This window comes from Panulirus ornatus, chromosome 66 (assembly GCF_036320965.1).
Source record: "Panulirus ornatus isolate Po-2019 chromosome 66, ASM3632096v1, whole genome shotgun sequence".
In the NCBI taxonomy this organism is placed as follows: domain Eukaryota; kingdom Metazoa; phylum Arthropoda; class Malacostraca; order Decapoda; family Palinuridae; genus Panulirus; species Panulirus ornatus.
The window spans coordinates 6,277,060-6,301,588 of NC_092289.1; the positions used below are offsets into that span (position 1 = coordinate 6,277,060).

General features: G+C 40.2%; 1 protein-coding gene and 1 non-coding gene across 3 annotated transcripts in view; both read left to right on the plus strand.

Annotated features, from left to right (window-relative positions):
- Hsp110 (heat shock protein 70Cb) overlaps positions 1-24,529 on the plus strand; it is an 87,954-nt gene that overhangs the window by 28,113 nt on the left and 35,312 nt on the right. Inside the window, exons 4-11 of one of the 2 annotated variants that reach the window (XM_071658612.1) lie at positions 1,158-1,355; positions 5,409-5,540; positions 5,667-5,815; positions 7,705-7,960; positions 14,356-14,463; positions 19,338-19,487; positions 21,979-22,104; positions 22,206-22,289. In XM_071658612.1, coding sequence (XP_071514713.1) covers positions 1,158-1,355; positions 5,409-5,540; positions 5,667-5,815; positions 7,705-7,960; positions 14,356-14,463; positions 19,338-19,487; positions 21,979-22,104; positions 22,206-22,289 — 1,203 coding nt within the window. The remainder of the gene's footprint in view (positions 1-1,157; positions 1,356-5,408; positions 5,541-5,666; positions 5,816-7,704; positions 7,961-14,355; positions 14,464-19,337; positions 19,488-21,978; positions 22,105-22,205; positions 22,290-24,529) is intronic. The other variant, XM_071658613.1, reaches the window with a different exon arrangement.
- Positions 14,579-14,742, plus strand: LOC139746967 (small nucleolar RNA SNORA53). The gene has a single exon (XR_011712285.1). It is a non-coding gene; the product is annotated as a small nucleolar RNA SNORA53 (small nucleolar RNA).

Sequence of the window (24,529 nt, forward strand, 5' to 3'; positions counted from 1 at the left end):
AGAGTGCAAGGAAGTGAAATTTGGCTGATGTGGGTGAAGTGAATTTTAGGCTGATGTGGGTGAAAATGAAAGTGGATCGTAAGAGATGGGTGGCTGTTAGTGCTTATGCACCCTGCCATCAAAATGATCATAAGATGGAAGTGTTTTGGTAGCAGCTGAGTAAGTGTCTCAGCTGTTTTGATGCAAGAGTGATTTGAATGTGAGTGGTGTGGCTGTTGAGGGTATAATTTGGGGGCATTGGGTATTCAGTGATATGAGTAGAAATAGTAAACAGTATGTGGAGTTGTGTGCTGTAAAATGATTAGTGAAAGGGAGAAGCTGGTTTAAAAAGAGAGACATACACAAGGATATGTATGCTTGTAGGAGAGGTTGTCAGTGGACATTATTAGATCAAGTAAATGATAGAAGGGTTAGAGTGACTTGTGGTAATAAACAGTGTGCTGAGGAAAGGTTAACAAAGAGGGTATATGTGTCAAGAGTGGAGGGAATAAGGAGAATAGAAAACTAAATTAGGGATTGAAGGATGGATTGAGAAAGGGTTTTGAGACTGGAGGCTGAATACCCTGGAGTGTGAATACCCTGGAGCATGCACAGGATAGAGTGAGTTAGAGAATGATGTGGCACACTGGGGTCTACATGCTGTTGGACTTGACCAGGGTATGTGGAACAGCCGTGGTATACCATGGAAAGGTCTTTTGTTTCCTAGTGGATAGGGAGCTGCGGTTTCCATACATTACCCATGATAGCTAGAGAATGGATAGGAGCAAACTTGGCCATTTGTCATCTGTTCCTGGTGCTACTTCGGTAATGTGGGAAATGGTGCTTAAGCATGCAAGAAAATTTGAGCAGTATCTGGGATCCAGTACTGTTATAAATTTAGATTCACTGTATTGAAATAATGATGCCTGGGCAGATGTACACAAACTTTGCCTAATCTGATGGGCTGTAAAATTGATGGTTATTCATTGAGGAAGGAGAATTATGAACACTTATGTCAGAGGAGTATTCTCCTTAGCAGAAACATGTCAGAAGTTTTTTAAATTTATTAGATGAATAAATAAGCTCATTGTATGAAATTTGTATGAGGGTTCAACGAGACTGTTGACAAAAATTGTCAAAGAACTTTGCAGATCTGAATTTATGCTGTATTTTAACAGGTTCCATGTTACTTTACTGATGCTGAACGACGTGCTTTGTTAGATGCTGCAGCTACTGCTGGTCTGAATGTCCTGCGTCTTATGAATGAAACCACAGCTACTGCTCTAGCCTATGGTATTTATAAGCAAGACCTCCCATCACCAGAGGAAAAGCCCAGAAATGTATTTTTTGTGGATTGTGGAAATGCAGGTCTTCAGGTTAGTGTAAAGATGTTTGTTTTGTCACAGTAATTACCTGTTTGTCCAGTATGGGGAGTAGTTTTATACTTTTGAGGACCCTTATCTTGAACCATATTTCCTATTATATGACTTATAAAAGGGATGCATGAAAAATTTTGTAAAAATTGTAAAGTGTGTCAGATTTTTAGGTTTATGTAGAAAGAAATCACATACACAAAACCATGATTTTTCTTTCATGTTCATTGTTTCCTGTGTTAGCGTTCATTGTTTCCTGTGGTAGCGAGGTTGTGCCATGAGCAGATGAAGGTAGTTCTTTTTTGTTTGCATCTGTTATCAAGCTGTCATGTGTAATGCACTAAAACCACAGCCACTTATCCAGAAACAGGTCTTGCAGACATTTCCTTGGTTTTCCCCATGTGCTTCACATGCCCTGGTTCTATCTTTTGACATCACATTGCTCCAGCTCGCTCTATCCCTTGTACGCCTTTCACTCTCTTGCATATTCAGGCCCTGAGCATCTCCAGATTGGTCTCCCCTCTCTGCATGGTTTATTCACTTTTGACATATATATATATATATATATATCCTTTCTGTCGACTCATTACTCATTTTCTCCATATTTCCAAACTTTTTTAGCATGCACTCTTTAGCTCTCTCAACCTCTTTTTACTGCAATCTTTAGCTCTCTCAACCTCTTTTTACCACATGAGGTGTATTGTCCTCAAACCATTTAATTTCCAACACATGTACTCTTCTTCCCACGTCCTCATCTGTAACCCATGCCTCACATTTGTACAGTGTTGTTGGAGCTACTATACTTTCTAAAATACCCATTTTCTCCCACACAGATAAGAACCTCTGTCCCAGAACCCTCACTGCATCTTTTGCCCTATGACTCACTTCAGCTTTAATGGTTCCATTGCTGCCATGTCCGCTCGCAGATATCTAAGCCATCTCACTTCCTCCAGATTTTTTCCATTCTCATTTGCACATTCAGAAAATCTGCTGCTCTACCTTGCTGAGTCTGATTCCATGCTTTTATTCACATTTACTCTCAACTTCCTCATCCTACACTCCCAAACTCAGACACTAACTTTGAGGTTGTCATTGAATCTGGCACCAGTGCTTTGTCATCAGGAAACAGCAACTGGATCACATCCTAGGCCCTTTCACTCCTTCCAATTGTAGATATTTACCTCTGCAAGATTGTTTCATTCACCTGCCATACCACCCTATCCATAAACAAACATCCTTGATGACATCATGCACCACTGCCACAAACCCTCCTTCACGTGGAGCCACGAACCCTCTTTTTTTTCTACTTGACCACATGACGTACACTTGATAATTTGCAAATGATATAATTTGTGAACTTGAAAAGAAATATTTATCAAGCCTTTTCTTAAATGTATCTATAATTCTGCTCTCAACCACTCTGGCAAATCATTCCTTATGTCAACAATCCTGTTGGAAGGAAAGGTATTTAGCCTCATTTGAGATAAAACATTTGCCCACAGGTTTGTATCATTACTGTGAGTGAAACCAGAAATAGATCAAGATTATCAAAGCTTTTGATGATTTTGAATAGTTGTATTAGATCGTCTCTCTCCCTTCTTTTTTTAAAGCTAAATAGATTGTCATTTAGTCTGCTGTTGTGGGATTTATTTCTTGGCTGGGGAATCATCTTGGAAACTTGTCGCTGCTTTCCCTCCATTCTGTGTATACATTTTTAAGGTATAATGACCAAAACAGAACACAGTATTTAAGATGGGGAATAATGATGAGTAAGTAGATGAAGTGATTATTTTGAAAGACTGTTGAATGTGTTTAATAATAAGAGTTGCAGATGTAGGCTGATTGGGTCAGGGTGGACTGCGAGATGAGGGGGCCATGGAGAGTGGGTTGGTGAAGAGAGAAGAGGTGGTGAAACCCTTACATAAGGTGAAATGTTGCACGGTGGCTGGGAGTGGTTGATGTTGCAGTTGAATTTATTAAGAAAGGAGGTGACTGTGACGTTGATTGGTTGGTAAGGATTTTCAATTCTAGTTGTGGATCATTGATAGGTGCCTGAGGATTGATAGAATGCATGTAAAGTGACATTGTATATAGGCAAGGTAGATAAAGGTTCAAACTTCAGAGTTATAGGTTTGTTGAGTACACTTGGTAAGTTGTACAGGAGAGTATTGACTTTGAAGGTGATGGCATGTACAGAGTATCAGATTAGGGAGGAGTAGTGTTGTTTCAGAAGTGGTAGAGGACATGTGGATTAGGTGTTTGCTTTAAAGAATCTGTGAGAAATTCTTACAGAAACTGTTGGACTTTTATGTGACATTTATGGATCTGGAGAAAGCACATGTTAAGGTTGATAGAGACCCCATGTGGGAGATCTTATGAATATATGGTATAGGAGGAAAGCTGCTAAGAGTTGATAGATATTCCTCATGTAAGATATTAGGAATATACTGTATGGGAGGGAAGTTGCTAAATGTAGTGAGGTTTTATCAAGGATGTATGGCATAAGTGCGAGTAGGAAGATAAGAGAGTGCATGGTTCCAAGTGAAGATTGGTCTGTGGCATTGATGTGTGTTGTTATCATGGTTGTCCAGTTTTTTATGGATGATGTGGTTAGGGAGGTGAATGTGTCTTTGACAGAGGGGGGGATTAGTATGCAGTTTTCTAGGGGATGACAGGAGTCTTGATATTGAGTCAGTTGTTTGCTGATTATACAGCACTGGTGGTAGATTCAAGTGAGAAACTGCAGAAGTTGGTGACTGAGATTGGAAGAGTGTGTGAAATGAGGAAGCTTGGTTTTGGAAGTGTGTTAAAGGAGAAAGTTGAGAGTAAAAGTGAATAAAAGCAAGGCTGTTAGGTTTAACAGGGTTGAGGGACAGGTTAGTTGGGATGTGAGTTTGGAGAAAATTTGGAAGAAGATTTTTTTTTTTTTTATTATACTTTGTCGCTGTCTCCCGCGTTTGTTTATTAGATACGAAGGAGTGGATAGGGAAGGATGGAAGCAGAAGTAAGTTATGTGGTGGGGGATGGGGTGAAGGTTCTTGGAGCACTGAAGAATGTGTGGAAAGAAAAAGGGAAGGATGGAAGCAGAAGTAAGTTATGTGGTGGGGGATGGGGTGAAGGTTCTTGAAGCGCTGAAGAATGTGTGGAAAGAAAAGAACATTATGTGGGAGGGCAAAAGTTGGTATGCTTAAAAAATAGTCATGGGCTACAGATGAGACTGTACACAGGGTGATGGATGTATTGAAGTGAAATATTTGAGGACAATATGTTGTGTGAGATGGTTTGATTATGTAAGTAATGAAAGGTTATGAGAGAGAGGTGTGTTACTAAAGAGTGTAGTTGAGAGAGCGGAAGAGGGTATCCTGAAATGGTTAGGACATATGGAGTGAATGATTGACAAAGTGGATTTATTTGTTTGAAGGGAAGCAAACAAGGAGAACTTGGGAACTAAATTGGGGATGGAAGGATGGAATGGAAAAGATTTCGAATGATCAGGGACTGAACATGGAGGAGGGTGAAAGGCATACACAGGACAGAGTGTATTGGAACTATGTGGTATACAGGTTGATGTTGTCAATGAATCAAACTAGGGCAAGTGAAGCAAAGGGAATGAATTTTGGAGTGGTAGAGTGAGTGAAATGTATTACTTTGAGTTGGTTTAGGCATGTGGAAAGGGTGCAAGAGGGGAGTTTTCAAGGAGAGAGTATGATAGAATGATTAAAGGGGTTAATGTGAGAAGAAGGCCACCTGTGACTTAGGAAATAGTGGAAGAGTACTGGAGGGAGAGAACAACCCACCCACATACACAGACATGCACATGTACATACCTATACATCTCAACGTATACATATAGATACCCACAGAGACATATACATATATACACATGTACATAATTCATACTGTCTACCCTTATTCATTCTGTTTCCACCCCGCCACACATGAAATAACAACCCCCTCCCCATGCATTTTTTCACATTAACAGATAATTGAATTAAGATTTGTTTGCTGTTTTTAGTTTCTTTTTGTTTTTGATTTTCCCTGTGTTTGTTACTCTAGGTTTCTGCAGTTGCCTTTAATAAAGGTAAGCTCAAGATGTTAGCAACAGCCGCAGATAGTCAAATTGGAGGTCGTGACTTTGATCGGCTGTTAGCTCAACACTTCGCTGTAGAATTCAAAGCAAGATATAAGGTGAGTATTGATATGCTATTGTTTATGGATGCTTAATGATGTACTGTCTGTATAGTGATTACACCATGCATTTTGCTTTAACTTTAGATTGCCCCTAATCTTGTGTTTTGGAATTTATTAAAACAGGTAGATGCAACTACAAATCCACGAGCGTGGCTCCGATTGTGTACTGAAGTAGAGAAGTTGAAGAAGCAGATGTCTGCCAACTCCACAGATCTTCCCATTGGTATTGAGTGTTTCATGGATGATAAAGATGTACATGGCAAAATGAACAGGTAAAAATGGATTATCTTTTTATGGGTTTTAAGCAGTAGGTTGATATTATCTGTGGCAGCATCATATGTGAGGAGGGGACTTGTAATTCATGTAAAAGTCTTTTAGCTATATTTTCATTATTGCAGTGCATTGTTGGAGATTACCATGATGTGCATTACTGCATGTTTAGGTTGCAGAAAGAAAGGTATAGCTTGATAGAAAGAATATTTAAGGAAGATGGTGGAGCAGGAAAAGAGTTTGAAAAAGCTAAAAATGCCAGAAAGTAATGATGAACCGAAGGCAGATAGATTTGAATGTAAATCCCTGAACAGAAGAGCTAAAAGGTTGATAGAGGTAAGGAAAAGAAAAACAAATAAGGATCTTGGGGAGACATATGAATGGTACTTTTAGAACATTTGGCCCTTTCTTCTGTTACTTGTTTTGGGAAATGAGCCAAGACAGAGGGATTTTCAGCCCCACATCTCCACCCATGGGCATTGCCTTCTGTGACATGCAGGAGTTACATGGGTAGTATTCTTTCTTCTATCCTCAAAAGCTCAGTCATCTTTTGTGGATGCTACCTTGCTTATATGGGGAAAGCAGATAAGCTTGAGAGAAAGAGGGAAGACTTTTGAACAACAAACTTTTATGGAAGAAGGTATATAAAAGTGGTAGGGAGGGATGTGTAAGGATGGAAATTATTAGCAAGGTCTGGGAAGATGCTATTAACAAAAGCTTTTTTGTAAGAGATGGTGAGTTACTTAAAGAACTGAAAGGAGAAGGTTGTTAAAGGGACATGTCTTTTGTTGGTACAGTTAGAATAGAGCTAAAGAGAGAGAGAGAGAAGTAATTGTGTTGGAGAAGAAGACAGTACATTGGAAGAAGTAAGATAAGTAATAGTACTCCTAAGATTAGATAAGTAGGGATATAAGAGTGGTGAACAAGATTGTGATGAGTATGTGAAACTGCCATGGGGTGGATCTTGGAAGGGTGTATGAAAGTATTGAAAAGTGTTCAGCTTCTTGATGATGGAATCATGGCAGACTAAGGCATGGGCCTTGACAAATGTGTAAAGAATAGGGTGAATGTGTTAGAAATGAAATGCTTGAGGACAATATGTGGTGTGAGGTGGGTTGATCAAATATGCAATGATAGGGCAAGAAATAGGTGTGTTAGTGACAGGAATATGGATGAAAAGAGTGTGCTGAAATGGTTTGGATATATGAAGAGGATGAGTAAGGATGGGATGACTTAAGAGGGTATACATGTCAGAAGTTGAAGCACAAAGGAAAAGGGGGAAACCAGTGAGGAGGTGGAAGGATTGGATGAAAGATTCTTTGAAGGCTGAACTGTATGAGGGTGTGAGGTATGCAAGGAATAGAGCGAATTAGAGTTGTGTTTACAAGGGATGATATACTGTAAATGGACTGAACCAGGGAAACTATCAAAAAGCCTGTGGGTGCTGGTTGTGGATAGGGGACTGTGGTTTTGGTGTATTATACTTGACTGCTAGAGAGTGGATGTGAGCAAATGAGGTCATATCTTTGTCTTTTCCTGGTACTACTTTCCGAATGTGGGGAATGGTGAATCCATATGAAGGGAAAAAAATATATTGGTACATGGTATTTTAGAGAACTCAAGGTCATAATACTACCAGTATTATTTACATCTGCACAGTTTTTTAGAGCGGTGCTTACCAAACTTTTATTGTCTTAACCCCCATTTTGATATTGCTGTCTTTTCATTGAATCCACCCAATCATGATTCCAAAATAACTACGGTATCATTTTCTGTAAGCATGAAATTGATGTAAGGGCTACCAGCAATCTACTAGTATTAGTATGAAAATAATTAATGAGTTGAGATGTTCATTACTATAAGCTAATATTTGTGATTTTATTTTTTTTAGAGCCACCATGGAGGAAATATGTGCACCTCTCCTAAAGCGTGTTGAGATTGCTCTTCAACAGTGCCTCTCAGAATCTTCATTGAAAATGGATGACATTGCAAGTGTTGAGATTGTTGGTGGGTCAAGTCGTATTCCAGCAATCAAACATTTGATTGAAAAGGTTTTCAACAAGGTGCCATCTACTACTCTTAATCAAGATGAGGCAGTGTCGAGAGGCTGTGCTCTCCAGTGTGCGATGCTCTCTCCTGCGTTTAAGGTGAGCTTTTGTGAGTTATTTGTAATTTCATGATTATGTAGTACCAAGAAGGAGTTTTATACAAAGGGTTCCCATTTCTTGAATTTTTTCTTTCACGCTGCAGTATACAGCTTTGTTTATTCTAATTATTTAATTTTATCACTTGGTATATTCCATTTTACCAGTGTGGTAACTCTTCATCTGTATGGTTGTATCTCTGATGCCTATTCCCTTTGGGGACTCCCTCAAGGGGGTGGCCACATCAAAAGAATCTACATAACTGTTGAACTCCAATGCCACATCTTAACCTTTAGTGCTCTCCCTTAGCAGGCCACTTGCAGAGGACAACTCTTGTGCATTCTTTGCATTGGGTCCAAACTAACGTTCCCACCAACTATCTATCTATTTCTATCTTTGAGGCCTTTTTAAAACCGGTAATCCATCAAGGGGGTGGCCATGACAATAGTCTCCATAACTGGTGAACTCCACTGCCACTTCTTAGCCCTTAATACCTCACACTTAACAGGCCACTGGCAGAGGGTAACTCTTAAGGCAGTGTTTGCAGAGGCTCTTAATGCACCTACTAACTACTACCAGATGCTCCTGCCTAATGTTCTTACCTTCTACTACCTAATGTTTCTTCCTAATGCTCCTACCTAAATGTCCTTTCCAACTGCTTCTATCTACTGCTCTTACCATTTTGCCAAAAGGCAGGGCTAGCACATAGTTCTCACCACAGGAAAATATAGAGCTAAGAAGAATGAGTTGTCTGAGTTAAGTGTTGTCAAGTGTTTTATCTGACAAGGATAGGTTGTATGTGTATGGACAGATTGCCAGTAGTCCACATATAGGTGAGGAAGAAGGATAAGACAGCTCCCTGGGTCAGATGAGCACAACTTAGCAACCACTGAAGTGCTGGCTCACCATGCAACTGTCACTCACCCTCCCAATACCCAGGTGGGTAGTATTGGTAATATACCTCTTTCATTGATGGCTGCCTCCCAAGTGTTACATACCTGTGATAACTAAAGAAGTGGATGGTGAGATGTGAGTTACTATTAATTCTTATACACCTGGCCATGAGAAGAAAGTGTTTTGGGAGGAGGTGAGTGATTGTTTCAGCAGTTTTGTTGTAAGAGACTGAGTATTATTGACAGGTGATTAAAAAAGATATGAAGGTGAGTAATGTAGTGGATGAAGGAACAATTTGGGGGCATGGGTTATTCAGTGACATAAATGGAGATGGTGAACAGTTTGTGGAGCTACGTGCCGAAAAATATTGGTGAATAGGAATAGCTGGTTTAAAAATAGGGATATACTGTACATATGTGAGTAGGAGAGTTGGTCATTGGGCATTATTGGATTGTGTAAAGGAGAGACCTTTGGATGTAAATTTATAGAGAGGGGCAGTTGGTGGAATTGTCTAATCACTACATGAGGAGGCAAGGGTTAATGTTGGGGAGAAAACAGTGGTGAAAGTAAGTGAGCTTGAAAAGGAAACTTGTGTGAAGAAATACCAGGAGAGATTGAATGTGAAATGGCAAAAGGTGAGAGTAAGTGAAGCAAGGGGAGTGGGTTAAAAATGGGAAGTTAGGGATGTAGTGGTGGCACATGTAAGAGTTGCTTGTGCATGTGAAAGGTGGGAGGTGTGCAGATTAGAAAGGGTAGTAAGTGGTGAGATGAAGTAAAGTTGCTAGTGAAAGAGATGAGAGGTGTTTGGGCATTACTTTCAAGGAAAGAGTGCTGGTGATTGTGAAGTTTATAAGAGAAAGCGGGACAAGGTCAGGAGGAAGGTCTAGGGGTTGAAAAAGAGGGCAAATTAGAGATGGGGTGAGTTAGTATCATTAAACTTTTTGGAGAATAAAAAGATGTTTTGGAAGGAGGTATATATAATGTGCAAAGGACAAGAAAACAACAGGAAAGGGGCAAAAGGGGAAGTGAAACAGGCAGTGATGAAGTGAGAAGGAGATGGAATGGATATTTTGAAAGATTGTTAGATGTGTTTGATAGTTGAGTGGAAGATGTAGGGTGTTTTGTTCTGGGTGGCATGCAAAGTGGGAGTGTTTTGGAGAAGAGGGAGGTGGTGGTGAAAGCCTTGCTGAAGATGAAATGCAGCAAGACAGCTGGAGAGGATGGTATTGCTGGAAATGGGGTGACTGTGTTGCTGATTGCTTGGTAAGGCTATTCAGTATATGTATGGGTTGTAGTGAGTTGCCTAAGGAATGGTAGAATGCATATACAGTGCCATTGTATAAAGGCAAGGGGGTAAAGATGATTGTTCAGACTACAGAGGTATAAGTTTGTTGTATACACATGATTATTTGTATGGGAAGGTATTAATTGGGAGGGTTAGTGAATGTACAGAGCATCTGATTAGGGAGAGCAGTGTGATTTCCGAGTAGAGGACGTGGGTATAAGGTGTTTGCTTTAAAGAATGTGTGTGAGAAACAGATGAATTTGTATGTTGCTTTTATGGATCTAGAAATGGCATAAGTTAAGTTGACAGAGATGCTATATGGACAAACCTTACACCCTTGATAGAAATTTCTCGCTGCTTTTAGCAGCTTACCTCCTATACCATATGTTCTTAATACCTTCCACAAAGCATCTCTATCAACCTTATCACTTGCTTTCTCTAGATCCATAAAAGTCACATACATATTTGTCTTTATTTTTTTTGCTTTGTCGCTGTCTCCCACGTTTGCGAGGTAGCGCAAGGAAACAGACGAAAGAAATGGCCCAACCCACCCCCCATACACATGTATATACATACACGTCCACACACGCAAATATACATACCTACACAGCTTTCCATGGTTTACCCCAGACGCTTCACATGCCCTGATTCAATCCACTGACAGCACGTCAACCCCGGTATACCACATCGATCCAATTCACTCTATTCCTTGCCCTCGTTTCACCCTCCTGCATGTTCAGGCCCCGATCACACAAAATCTTTCACTCCATCTTTCCACCTCCAATTTGGTCTCCCACTTCTCCTCGTTCCCTCCACCTCCGACACATGTATCCTCTTGGTCAATCTTTCCTCACTCATTCTCTCCATGTGCCCAAACCATTTCAAAACACCCTCTTCTGCTCTCTCAACCACGCTCTTTTTATTTCCACACATCTCTCTTACCCTTACGTTACTTACTCAATCAAACCACCTCACACCTCACATTGTCCTCAAACATCTCATTTCCAGCACATCCACCCTCCTGCGCACAACTCTATCCATAGCCCACGCCTCGCAACCATACAAAATTGTTGGAACCACTATTCCTTCAAACATAACCATTTTTGCATTCCGAGATAATGTTGTCGACTTCCACACATTCTTCAAGGCTCCCAGGATTTTCGCCCCCTCCCCCACCCTATGATCCACTTCCGCCTCCATGGTTCCATCCGCTGCCAGATCCACTCCCAGATATCTAAAACACTTTACTTCCTCCAGTTTTTCTCCATTCAAACTTACCTCCCAATTGACTTGACCCTCAACCCTACTGTACCTAATAACCTTGCTCTTATTCACATTTACTCTTAACTTTATTTATTTATATTTATTTATTATACTTATTCGCTTTCTCATACTTTAGCGAGGTAGCGCAAGAAAACACGAAAGAATGGCCCAACCCACCCAAATACACATATACATACCTATACATTTCAACATATACATACACAGACATATATACACATGTACATATTCATACTTACTGCCTTCATCCATTCCCGTCACCACCCTGCCACATATGAAAAACAGCACCATCCTCCCCTCCCCACGCACACAAGGTAGTGCTAGGAAAAGACGACAAAGGCCACATTCATTCACACTCAGTCTCTAACTGTTAAGTGTAATGCACCAAAACCACAGCTCCCTTTCCACATCCAGGCCCCACAAAATTTCCATGGTTTACCCTAGATGCTTCACATGCCCTGGTTCAATCCATAGACAGCATGTCGACCCCAGTATACCACATCGTTCCATTTCACTCTATTCCTTGCACACCTCAGTCAATACCCTCCCATATATAATTTCCCAGGAATTCTCAACAAACTTATACCTCTGTAATTTGAACACTGACCTTTATCCCCTTTGCTTTTGTACAGTGGCACTATGCATGCATTCCTCCAATCCTCAGGCACTTCACCATGAACCATACGTACATTGAATGTCCTTACCAACCAGTCAACAATTGAGTCACCCCCTTTTTGATAAATTCCACTGCAATATCATCCAAACCTGCCACCTTGCCAGCTTTCATTCTCTGCACAGCTTTCACTACCTCTTCTTTGTTTACCAAATCATTCTCCCTGACCCTCTCACTTCGCACGTCACCTGACCAAAACACCTTATATCTGCCACTCTATCATCAAACACACTCAACAAACCTTCAAAATACTCACTCCATCTCCTCACTTCACTGCTGCTTGTTATTACCTCCCCATTAGCCCCCTTCACCGATGTTCCCTTTTGTTCTCTTGTCTTACGCACTTTACCTCCTTCCAAAATGTCTTTTTATTCTCCATAAAATTTAATGATACTCTCTCCCCCAACTCTCATTTGCCATCTTTTTCACTTCTTGCACGTTTCTCTTGACCTCCTCCCTCTTACTTTTATACATCTCCCTGCACTACTTCCCTGCAAAAATCGTCCAAATGCCTCTCTTCTCTTTCACTAACAATCTTACTTCTTCATCCCACCACTCACTACCCTTTCTAATATGCCCACCTGCCACTTTTCTCATGCCAGAAGCATCTTTTGCACAAGCCATCACTGCTTTCCTAAATACATTCCATTCCTCCCCAATTCCCCTTACGTCATTCACTCTCACCTTTTTCCATTCTACACTCAGTCTCTCCTGGTACTTCCTCACATAAGTCTCCTTTCCAAGCTCACTTACTCTCACCACTCTCTTCCCCCAACATTCTCTCTGTTTGTATGTTTCTTTAAATATTTCTCACAGTTTCTTTAAGCAAACACCTGATCCCCATATCCTGAGTGATTGCATCTGCAGTTTTGTTATTTGAGACCTGGTATTAGTGACAGATAAAAAAAATGTGAAAGTGATTAATAAGGCAGATGAAAGTATAATTAGGGGCATGGGGCATTTAGTGACATGAATGGAAATGGTGAACAACATTTGGAATTGTTTGCTGAAAAAGGACTGGTGATTAGGAATAACTGTTTTAAAAAGAGGGATTCATATATAGCTAATCGTAACTGAGTATACATGTGTGGAAGGGGGTACACACACACACACACACACACACACAGCTTTTTTTTTTTTTACGTCTTTATTTTGAAACCTGTGTTACGTGATGATTGGTTTAGTTGTTGTCAAGTTGCACTCCTCTGACCTAGGTAGATGTCTTTTCTTTCTGCCTCACTAACATGTAGACTACTGGTATTCTGTTCAAAAACATACAGTCTCCTTGTCATGTGTAACACTTGACAGCACTTAACTCATGCACCTCATTCTTTGTAACTAAGTTTTCCTGTGATGAGCACTATGCGCTAGCCCAGCCTTTTGGCAAAATGTTAGGAGCGGTAGATAGATGTAGTAGGTAGGAACATTTAGGCAAGAGCTTTAGATAGAAACATTAGGTAGAAATAGTAGGTTGGAGCATAAGATAGAAGTATTCATTAGAAACATTAGGAAGAAAAGAAGTCTTGGCAAACACTGTGCTAGATTTGCCCTCTGCCAGTGGTGTGTTAAGAGGCTAATAAGCAGCACTAAGGTTGTTTAGTTATGGAGAGACTGCTGCCATGGCCACCCCTTTGAGGGAGTTCTACTTGGAGCGGGTGTCAGAGATATATAGAGATCGATTGTCTCTTTATTGTTTTATATGTAATGAGTTTTTATTTTTTGTTCCTCATCTTTTTAGTTTTCTTCGGACAGTATATTAGAAGTGCACATTCTGTATCCTTTTTTGAAGATTGTTATTATAATAAAAAGCTTCAAGTCTCTTACGGATTATAATTTGTTTAATATTTTGGTGATTAGGAATCTATTTTGTCACCAGCATGATGCATCCACATCTTACTTTCACCATTGGCTTCCTTAACCCATATATACTACATTTACAGTATATCATTTAAGACTTTTGACGCTCGTCCAAGATATTCACTCCCTCCCATTGTTACCAGTTCTTCTCATTTGCTTTTAAAGGGAACTGTTTGTACACATTATAGATTTTTTTTTTTTTTTTGTGACATATGAGATACAGTTTTTTCCTACTTGGATCCCTATTTTTCCATTTAGTATTGAAGTATATGCATCTTGCCTTTCGTATTTGGACAAGTTGATACAATGCATCTTTTATCAAGCAGTGCTCTTACATAAATTTCAAACCATTGTCTTTTGATGCCATTTATTTTGACCCTTTTTCATGAAAATTCTCTTAATTTCCAGGTTCGCGAATTTTCCATTACTGACGTGCAGCCTTATAGTATTAGATTGGTCTGGCAAGATGACTCAGGACAGGAAGCTGATATGGAAGTTTTCCCAAAGAATCATCAGGTGAGGAGCATATTGTATTGAATTTACAATATTAAAGCCTATAAATGGTTTTTGTGATTTAATGGTAGAACTTTTGAATTTTGAATTTTATTGCAAGTTAGATGTGCTCTTCTTTAGCATGCTCCAAAGATCCACCAAACGGGACTTCTTTGTCCACCAACTTTACCGGTTGGCTATCGTTGGTGAATGAGTCATTAGCATGCAAGACAATGGTACCTCCTCCTGTTAGCAAATCTTTGCCAACCACACCTTGCCAGTTTTTATTGGTGAGGAAAGAATATGCTGTGCTTTGCAGCAGTCTTGTTGTGACCATGTTGGTGAATAAGTTGGCGTTGGGGACACCTGATGTATATATTTAACTGTACATGTGTTTTAGTCTTTGGATTTTTCATAATTTTTACTCTGAACATTATCAGGAAAATTTCATATAAATAAAATGATAGCATTGTTGATGATTAAAGCTAAATTATTAAGAGCTTGTTCTGTGGGTAATGATAAGAAATGTTGAATATTTTTGTAATAAAGGTTCTTTCTCTGCTTCATGCCAGTTTTTGCCTTCCCATATTACAACCTTTCTTTCCACACATTCTTCAGTTCTCCAAGAACCTTTGCATCTTAACTCACCCTGTAATTCACCTCCATGGTTCCATTTGTTGCCATGTCCACTCCCAGGTATCTAAGACACTTCACTTCCTGCAAGTTTTCATTATTCAGACTTACACCCCACCTAACCTTTACCTCAACCCTGCTAAACTTAATCGTGTTACCAGTGCTGTCATCTGCGAACAACATTTGACTCCATACTTCCCCACATCCCCCAAGGTGCGTACTCACTTCTTTCTCCAAGACCTATGCATTTACATCCTCATCACCCCATATACAAACAAATTAAACAGCCTAGTTGATTTTATACACCCTTGCTGCAGACCAACCTTCACTTAGAACCATTCACATTCCTCCTTCCTACTCGTATACCCTTCTCTGCTTCTAGCAGCTTACCCCCACACCATATACTCTCAAGACCTTCCACAAAGCATCTCTATCCACCCTGTCATATGCCTTCTCCAGGTCTATAAATGCCACTTACAAATCCATCTGTTTCTCTAAGTATTTCTCACACATTTTTCAAAGCAAACACCTGATTCACACATCCTCTACCACTTCTGAAACCTCAATGCTTCTCCCCAATCTGATGCTCTATATATGCCTTTACCCTCAACCAGTACCCTCTCATACAACTTAGTAGGTACATTCAGCAAACTTTATATTTATGTAGTTTGAAGTTTCACCTTTATCCCCTTGCCTTTATACTTTGGCTCTGTAGATACCAGTCATCATGCACATCATGATCCATATGTGCATTCAAAATCCTAACTAACTTATCAACAGCACATTCACCTCCTTGAGAAATTCTACAGCAGTACCATCCACTCCCGTTGCCTTGCCACTTTTCATTTTATGTAGGCCTTTTATCACTTCTTTTTGTCAAACCACACTCCATGATTCAAACTTTTCATTCCACCTAGACCCAAACACCCTACATCTGCCACATTATCATCAAACGTATATAAGAATCCTTAAAAATATTAACTTATTTCACTTCATCATTACCTGTTACAAGTTCCCCTTAACCAATGTTCTCAGTTGTTCTCTTGTTTTTTGAACACTATTAACTTCCTTTCATAACATCTTATTCTTCCTGAAGTTTACTGATACTCCCTCACCCTAACTCATTTGTCCCCATTTTCAGCCCCTGCCCCTTCCTCTCAATCTTCTGCTGCTTAATGTTATACCTTTCTCATTTATTTGTGCTCCTCCCATATACCCCTTTTGTCTCTTTCACAAGTGACTTTACTTCATCATCTCACCACTTGCTATCCTATCCAACCTACCACCTTAAGCATGCTGCACACAATTCTTGTACATGCCAGCACTGTTTCCCTAAATACCTCCCTTTCTTCATCCACTCCCCTTAACTAGTTTACTCTCACCTTTTGCCATTCTATCCTCTTTCTCTTTCGGTATTTCTTCACACAGATCTCTTTACCCAGCTCTCATACTTTCACCACTTTCTTTTCACTCGTATGCTGAAAACCTCAGCATGTCTTTACTCCAACCTCCATAAGGTAATGATTAGGTAACCCACCAGCTGCCCTTCTCAACACGTTCACATCGAAAAGTCTCTTATTTGTATGCCTGTTAATTATTATGTGATTCAGTAATTCCCGCTGACCATCTTTACTATTCACATAAATATTAGTGTGTATGTCTTGGTTTGTAAAACTGGTGATTCCATCAACAGCCATTTTTCAGCACACAACCCCACAAGCTGTTTTTCATTTCCATTCACATTAATGAGTACCCAGTGCCTCCAAATTATACCCTCTACTGTTAATTTATTCACCTCTGCATTTAAATCACCCATCGCTAATACTTAGTCTCTTGTATCAAAATTGCTGACACACTCACTCAGTTGCTCGCAAAATAGTTGCTTTTCTTAATCTTTCCTTTCATGGCCACATGCATAGGCACTAGTAATGGCTGATCTCTTGCAATCCACTTTAATTTTTACCCTCTTCCCTCTGGAGTGAGTAATTTTTACCCTCTTCCTTCTGGAGCTCACTTCCTTATTCTTTCACATACTTTTGCTTCATCAGTAGTGCTTCCCCTTCTTTAGCTCTTTCCTTTATACCAACCTGAGTTTACTTGTAAGACATTTCCAAACCATTCTTCCCCTTTACCCTTGAGCTCTGTTTCACACAGCAAGAGCATTTAAGGTCCTTTCCTCAAACATGCTACCTGTCTCTCCATTTTTCTCATCTTGGTTTACCTGCGAGAAAGATGAACACCCCCTACTTGGACTCCTCTCTCTCTTCCAAGTTTTGAAAATTGAGATAACGATAAGTGGAGGGTTCCAGCCCCTGCTTCTTTCCCAGCTCCCTTTAGTTTCCTTCTATGACACACAATAAATATGAAAGTGGAATTCTCTCTGCCCTACCCTACGACACAGGAAATGCAAAGGTGGAATTCTTTCTCCCCTATCCCAGGGATAGAATAGTGGAAATAGTCATAGTCAAAAACATCCTAAATCATTATTTTTCGAAAGCACCCTATCTTGTTTTTATTATTTGTCTTAAACATCATATATTATTGTAATGACCCCTTTGAGGGAGTTCCAATTGGAACAGGCATCAGAGATATAGATAGATGGATAGATAGCTCTGTAATGTATAACACAGTCAGCACATCTTGATATTTTTTTGTACATAGACTGCCTAAGCAGTGATGAAATCAAGTTAGAGAGAGAGAAATGAATCAGTAAGTGGGTGGTAGTCCTCAGCTTATTGTTGTGTGAAATTTCAACCATTCACTGTGTGGGGCAGCACCTTACAGGGCCCTAGTGCCATTTCATGGTTGGGGAAGGTTAGGTAGATTGTGATGGATTTACAGTAACTTTTTTCTCTTTTTACGATTTCTGTGGACTTGGCTCACTTGGCAGTGAAAAGGAATAATGCATATACTTTTTTTTCATAATAGGGTGCCAAATGACTGAATTGTTGCTTTTGGTTCTTTGTCCAATTTGGAGATTTTTTTTTTTTTTTTTTTTTTTGCCGCTGTCTCCCCGTTTGCGAGGTAGCGCAAGGAAACAGACGAAAGAAATGGCCCAACCCAACCCCCTTACACATGTATATACATACACGTCCACGCACGCAAATATACATACCTACACAGCTTTCCATGGTTTACCCCAGACGCTTCACATGCCTTGGTTCAATCCACTGACAGCCCGTCAACCCCAGTATACCACATCGATCCAATTCACTCTATTCCTTGCCCTCCTTTCACCCTCCTGCATGTTCAGGCCCCGATCACACAAAATCTTTTTCACTCCATCTTTCCACCTCCAATTTGGTCTCCCACTTCTCGTTCCCTCCACCTCCGACACATATATCCTCTTGGTCAATCTTTCCTCACTCATTCTCTCCATGTGCCCAAACCATTTCAAAACACCCTCTTCTGCTCTCTCAACCACGCTCTTTTTATTTCCACACATCTCTCTTACCCTTACGTTACTTACTCGATCAAACCACCTCACACCACACATTGTCCTCAAACATCTCATTTCCAGCACATCCATCCTCCTGCGCACAACTCTATCCATAGCCCACGCCTCGCAACCATACAACATTGTTGGAACCACTATTCCTTCAAACATAGCCATTTTTGCTTTCCGAGATAATGTTCTCGACTTCCACACATTCTTCAAGGCTCCCAGGATTTTCGCCCCCTCCCCCACCCTATGATCCACTTCCGCTTCCATGGTTCCATCCGCTGCCAGATCCACTCCCAGATATCTAAAACACTTTACTTCCTCCAGTTTTTCTCCATTCAAACTTACCTCCCAATTGACTTGACCCTCAACCCTACTGTACCTAATAACCTTGCTCTTATTCACATATATTTGGTAATAAAAAGTCCTTCTGCATCTTTCACCCTGTTCTTGCAGATAATATGTTGCAGGTTTTCAAGTCAGAAGAGTTTGTGTAATTTAAGGGCGTATGTGCTGCAGAATGACTTGCTTGTGTATGTAGCAGTTACCACCCATGAACCCTGCTTGGCTGTAGGAGTGAGTTGGTCTGCTAGGTTGAGAATGAAGGTTGATGTTTTTCTTAAAATGTTGGATATGTGATTTTTGCATTTGTGAGGGGAACTGCATATGATAACCAAACCATAGATAGTGGAGTGCACATGCTTCGTGTCATGGAGAAAGATTTTTTGCAATATTTATTTTCCGGGACATCATGCTGATTTTTGGTTATTCATTTTTCTTGTTTATAATGATGGTAAGAGTAATATTAATTTTGTTTCCATAGGTGCCGTTTTCAAAGATGTTAACCTTCTACCGTCGTGAGCCATTTACCCTGCAGGCTCAATATACTGTCCCATCGACGTTCCCAGACCCCATTATTGGACATTATACAGTAGAGAATATTTCACCAGGCCCAGAGGGAGAGTGTCAGAAGGTAACTGAAGTACATGAATTGGTATTTGATAAGTCTGTAGAGGTACATTCATATTTCATGTCTTAGGACTATACCATTTTTGTAGGACTGTATAGGGAAACAAGGGAGTACCCAGGTAGCAATGAGTTAGTGTTTGTATAATCCATAAACTCAGATTCAACTTTGAAGTACATTAACTTCCTGAATAGCATTGGGTTACTGTTTCAAGTGCTGTGTAGTTAATTTTTTATTGTAGAAATTCAGGAATTTCCTCTTTCGAAGAAAATTTTATAAGTACTGTCCTTGTAGGACATCAGGCAAATGGATAGTTGATTAAGAGGGTGGTATAGTAAAAGGACAAGAAATAGCAGACAGTGATATAGACATTGTGATTGGATTGTATAGGGCTCCAGGTGTTTAAGATATGGATGGCAAGGGAAAGATTTTTGATCATGTACATTGGAGATGTTTTTTATGTGAGGGCTAATGAGTGAATGGGAACAAAAGTATCCCCCAAGTTAATGTGATTGTACATAGGGCTCCTATAAATGTCAGAAATTTTATGCCTTTAGCAAAGTGGACATAGTGAGGATGTTAGTTAACTGGAAAGATGGAATTTTTAACTCTTTTCTTCCTGGTTACAACCATGTATATTCATACCATAAATGACATCATTCCTTGGATCATCCTTCTCTTTCGGGAATGTGACGATACATGGAGGGGTTTCCAGCTCCCCAGCTTGCCTTTTAGTCACCTCATACAATGCACAAGTAATTTGTGGATTGCATTTTACTTCCTTGTCCATAGGAATATGCTCATAAATGTGTTTTATAATTGTTATTAGTATGCATTTATTATTGTATGCTTTTGTTTACAAGCATGAGGGACAAAAGGATATGATTGAATTATAGAGGTGTAAGTTTCTTGAAGTATATCTGTTAAGTTGTCTGGGATGGTGGTATGTAAGGGGCAGCAGATTGGGGCCTCCTGAGGATTAGCTTCTCATTTCTTTCTTGAGCAGACCAGCTTCCCCATTGCATGTAAAGTGGGAGTTGTAAGAGGTCCTGGACTTGGTATGCTTGCGTATAGGTGGAAGACTTTTGTGGCAGTTTAGTTGTATGGAAGAGTGGTGATTAGGGATGGTGGTGCATATTGGGGCTGCAGATTGAGTCCTCCTTAGGGTAAGCTTCTCAGGTCCTTCTTAAGTAGACCCTGCCTCCCCATTGCATTTTATGTAAGAGTTTTCTGAGGCCCTGGACTTGTTACACATGGTACAGGTGGAGAAGTTTTTTGGGAGTTTAGCACGTCAGTGTCTACTCTTGATAAAATATTTTGATTTCCTTCATGCTTGTAGAAAAGTTCGTGAAATACATACTGTGATGGGACATTTCTTATGTTAGGATAATTCCAAACTATAGATTTTTGACACAGCAGTTAAGTTTTGAAATAACCTTAATTGATTGCTTCTTGGAGGATTTTCTGCCAGGCATAATGTCATGTGCCCAGACAAACCACCAAAGAGAATTCGTTAAGATCACCAGAAATTGAGGGTAACTCCTTTTTGTTCATCCAGGAAGCTTAAAAGCCTTCACAGTCAGGAACATTTGTTTTGTTGACCCAGACTGGCTTTTGTGTTGGAGCCTGTAATGTCAAGAAGGCAGCTTCCACTCTGGCCTTTCTGGAGAACTCTTCCTTGGAGAAGATTGATAAAAGAGGTCTCTGGCATTTCTTTAACAGTTTCATTTAATGGTACTCCAGTGTAGACATGGAAGATCAGCTTTTGGTACATTAAGTTTGCCACTTTGAGGAAGAGGATCACAAATGTGCAACAAGATAAGCTATAGGGTAATAGTTTTTCCAGTGCTTTTCTTTTGGCTGGGAAGTTTCCTATACTCCCTCTCCTCCATGTTGGTATGGTTTCATAATCCTTTTGTCTTTACCAGTGGTAACCGTTGTTGAGTAGACATACATGTTCTGACTGGTGTGATGTATGTGACATCATGTTCTGAGAATTACAGGGTGACTGGCATGACCAATATCACAGCCAGTGGGTTACTGACAGAAGGGTGGTGAGTAGACTTGACAGAACTTTATGCCTCAACTGGTGAATATGTGGTTAATGATGGATGAAAGGTATTTACCTCACCAGAAGGTAAGGGGTTAGAGGTTTCTAATTCATAAGAATCTTTTGAGACTCGCCTTGAAGGTTTAGGGACATTACTCTGGGGAGAAACTTTCATTCATCTGTCTACTTCCCTCCATCATCTTATTTCATGTTAGGTTGAAGTAGAGTTTAGTTCAGTAAATTTGATGTGCAAAGTAATTACGGCTGTTTGCGGTGTGGAATTGTTTGATTTTTCATATTGGACAGTAGTTTAATGTGTATAAATGTGTTATATGGCTTTGACCTGATCCACACCTATTAAAGTGAAAAGAATTTGATAGAAATTAAGATGATTTGCATAGTATTTAGATGCTTTACTATATGACTTGTTTTCTCCTCGATTGGTAGGTGAAAGTGAAAGTGCGTGTGAATTTGCATGGCCTCTTCACTGTAGCCTCAGCGTCCATGGCAGAAAAGAAAGAAACGATAGAAGAACCTCAAGAAAATATGGAAACGGAGAATAAGCAAGATAAGGTAAGGTGGACACTTTGTTTAAGATGTATGTGTCCTTTTGTGAAAGCAATATCGTCTCTTTGGAGTATATGCTCGTTTAATTGTCTTTGATATGTGCACAGGCTGTTAATGATGGACCAGTAAACAACCAGGAGGGTGGAGGTGACAACCCAGTTCCTTCTGCTGAAGAAGGTAACCAGCAAGAGGTAAGATCATTTCATGCTTCATTTTAGTCTGTGCTGACTTGCGGTTAACATTCTTGGGCACTAAACAAATCGCTGTGACATCCAGTGTGTGAAGTGGCCCTTAAGCACAAATTACACCAAATTGGCATGTGACTAGAAAGATATTTGCCAAAATGGGGCTTCTTAAGCTGGTGACACCATTTTAACATGGTTCTCCCAAAAGATTTTTTTTTTTTTTTCTAACTCATTAACTAAGAATGTGGGAAGCAATCACAGTAGTTGGTAGGCAGCCAATGACTAGTGAAGTATATTACCAGTACTTCCCACCTGGGTTTTGAGAGGGTTAGTGACATCTACATAATGAGCCAGCACTTAAGTGGTCGTCAAGTTGCATCCCTCTGACCCAGGTAGCTTTCTTTTCTTTCTGCCTCCCTAATAAGTGGACTACTGGCATTCTGTCTACTACAGTCTCTCCTTGTCATATGTAACTTTTGACATCTTAACTCGCACAACTCATCCTTTGTAACTGTAGATTTTCCTACGGTGAGCACTATGTGCTAGCCCTGCCTTTTGGCAAAATGGTAGGAGCAGTAGATAAAAGTAGTAGGCAGGGACTTTTAGGCAGGAGTATTAGGTAAAAACATTAGGTAAAAGTAGTTGGTAGGAGCATTGGATAGTAGTAATTAGGAACATTAGTCAGGAGCCTCAGCAAACACTGCACTAGAGTTGTCTCCTGCCAGTCGCCTGTTAAGGTTGAGGTAGTAAATGTAAGAAGCAGCACTTGATTTCTTTAGTTATGGAGAATGTTGTTGTGGCCACCCCTTTGAGGGAGTTCCAGTTAGAATAGACATCAGAGATAGATATGGATAGATAGATAGAAATGTTGCTTATGATTTTTTTTTTTCATACATATTTGCCATTTCCCAAGTTAGTGAGGTATATATATTACACTAGATATATATATTATAGTATATGGTGTGGGAAGTAAGTTGCTAGAAGCAGTGAAAAGTTTTTTCCAAGGATATAAGGAAGTGGATCATAGGGTGGGTGAGGGGGCGAAAATTCTGGGAGCCTTGAAGAATGTGTGGAAGTCGAGAACATTATCTCGGAAAGCAAAAATGGGTATGTTTGAAGGAATAGTGGTTCCAACAATGTTGTATGGTTGCGAGGCGTGGGCTGTGGATAGAGTTGTGCGCAGAAGGATGGATGTGCTGGAAATGAGATGTTTGAGGACAATGTGTGGTGTGAGGTGGTTTGATCGAGTAAGTAACGTAAGGGTAAGAGAGATGAGTGGAAATAAAAAGAGCGTGGTTGAGAGAGCAGAAGAGGGTGTTTTGAAATGGTTTGGGCACATGGAGAGAATGAGTGAGGAAAGGTTGACCAAGAGGATATATGTGTCGGAGGTGGAGGGAATGAGGAGAAGTGGGAGACCAAATTGGAGGTGGAAAGATGGAGTGAAAAAGATTTTGTGTGATCGGGGCCTGAACATGCAGGAGGGTGAAAGGAGGGCAAGGAATAGAGTGAATTGGATCGATGTGGTATACCGGGGTTGACGTGCTGTCAGTGGATTGAATCAGGGCATGTGAAGCGTCTGGGGTAAACCATGGAAAGCTGTGTAGGTAAATAAGGCATGTGTACGAGTAGGAAGAGAGGAGAGTGATTGGTTCTCAGTGAATGTCAGTCTGCAGCAGGGGTGTGTGAGTCCCCATGGTTGTTTAATTTGTTTATGGATAGGGTGGTTAGGGAGGTAATTGCAAGAGTTTTGGAGAGAGGGGCGAATATGCAGTTTGTTGGGGATGAGAGGGCCTAGGAAGTGAGTCAGTTGTTGTTCGCTGATGATACTGCTATAGTGCCTGATTCATGTGAGAAACTGCAGAAGTTGGTGACTGAGTTTGGAGGAGTGTGTGAAAGGAGAAAGTTGAAAGTAAATGTGAATAAGTGCAAGGTTATTAGGTTCAGTAGAGTTGAGTTACAGGTTAATTGGGATGTAAGTTTGAACGGTTGTGTTTGTAAGGAATAGTGGCTCCAACAATGTTATTTGGTTGCGAGGCATGGGCTATAGATAGGGTTTGTGCAGAGGAGGGTGGATGTGTTGGAAATGAGATGTTTGAGGACAATATGTGGTTGAGGTGGTTTGATTGAGTAAGTAATGAAAGGGTAAGAGAGATGTGTGGTAATGAAAAGTGTGTGGTTGAGAGAGCAGAAGAGGGTGTATTGAAATGTTTTGGTCGCATGGAGAGAATGAGTGAGGAAAGATTGAC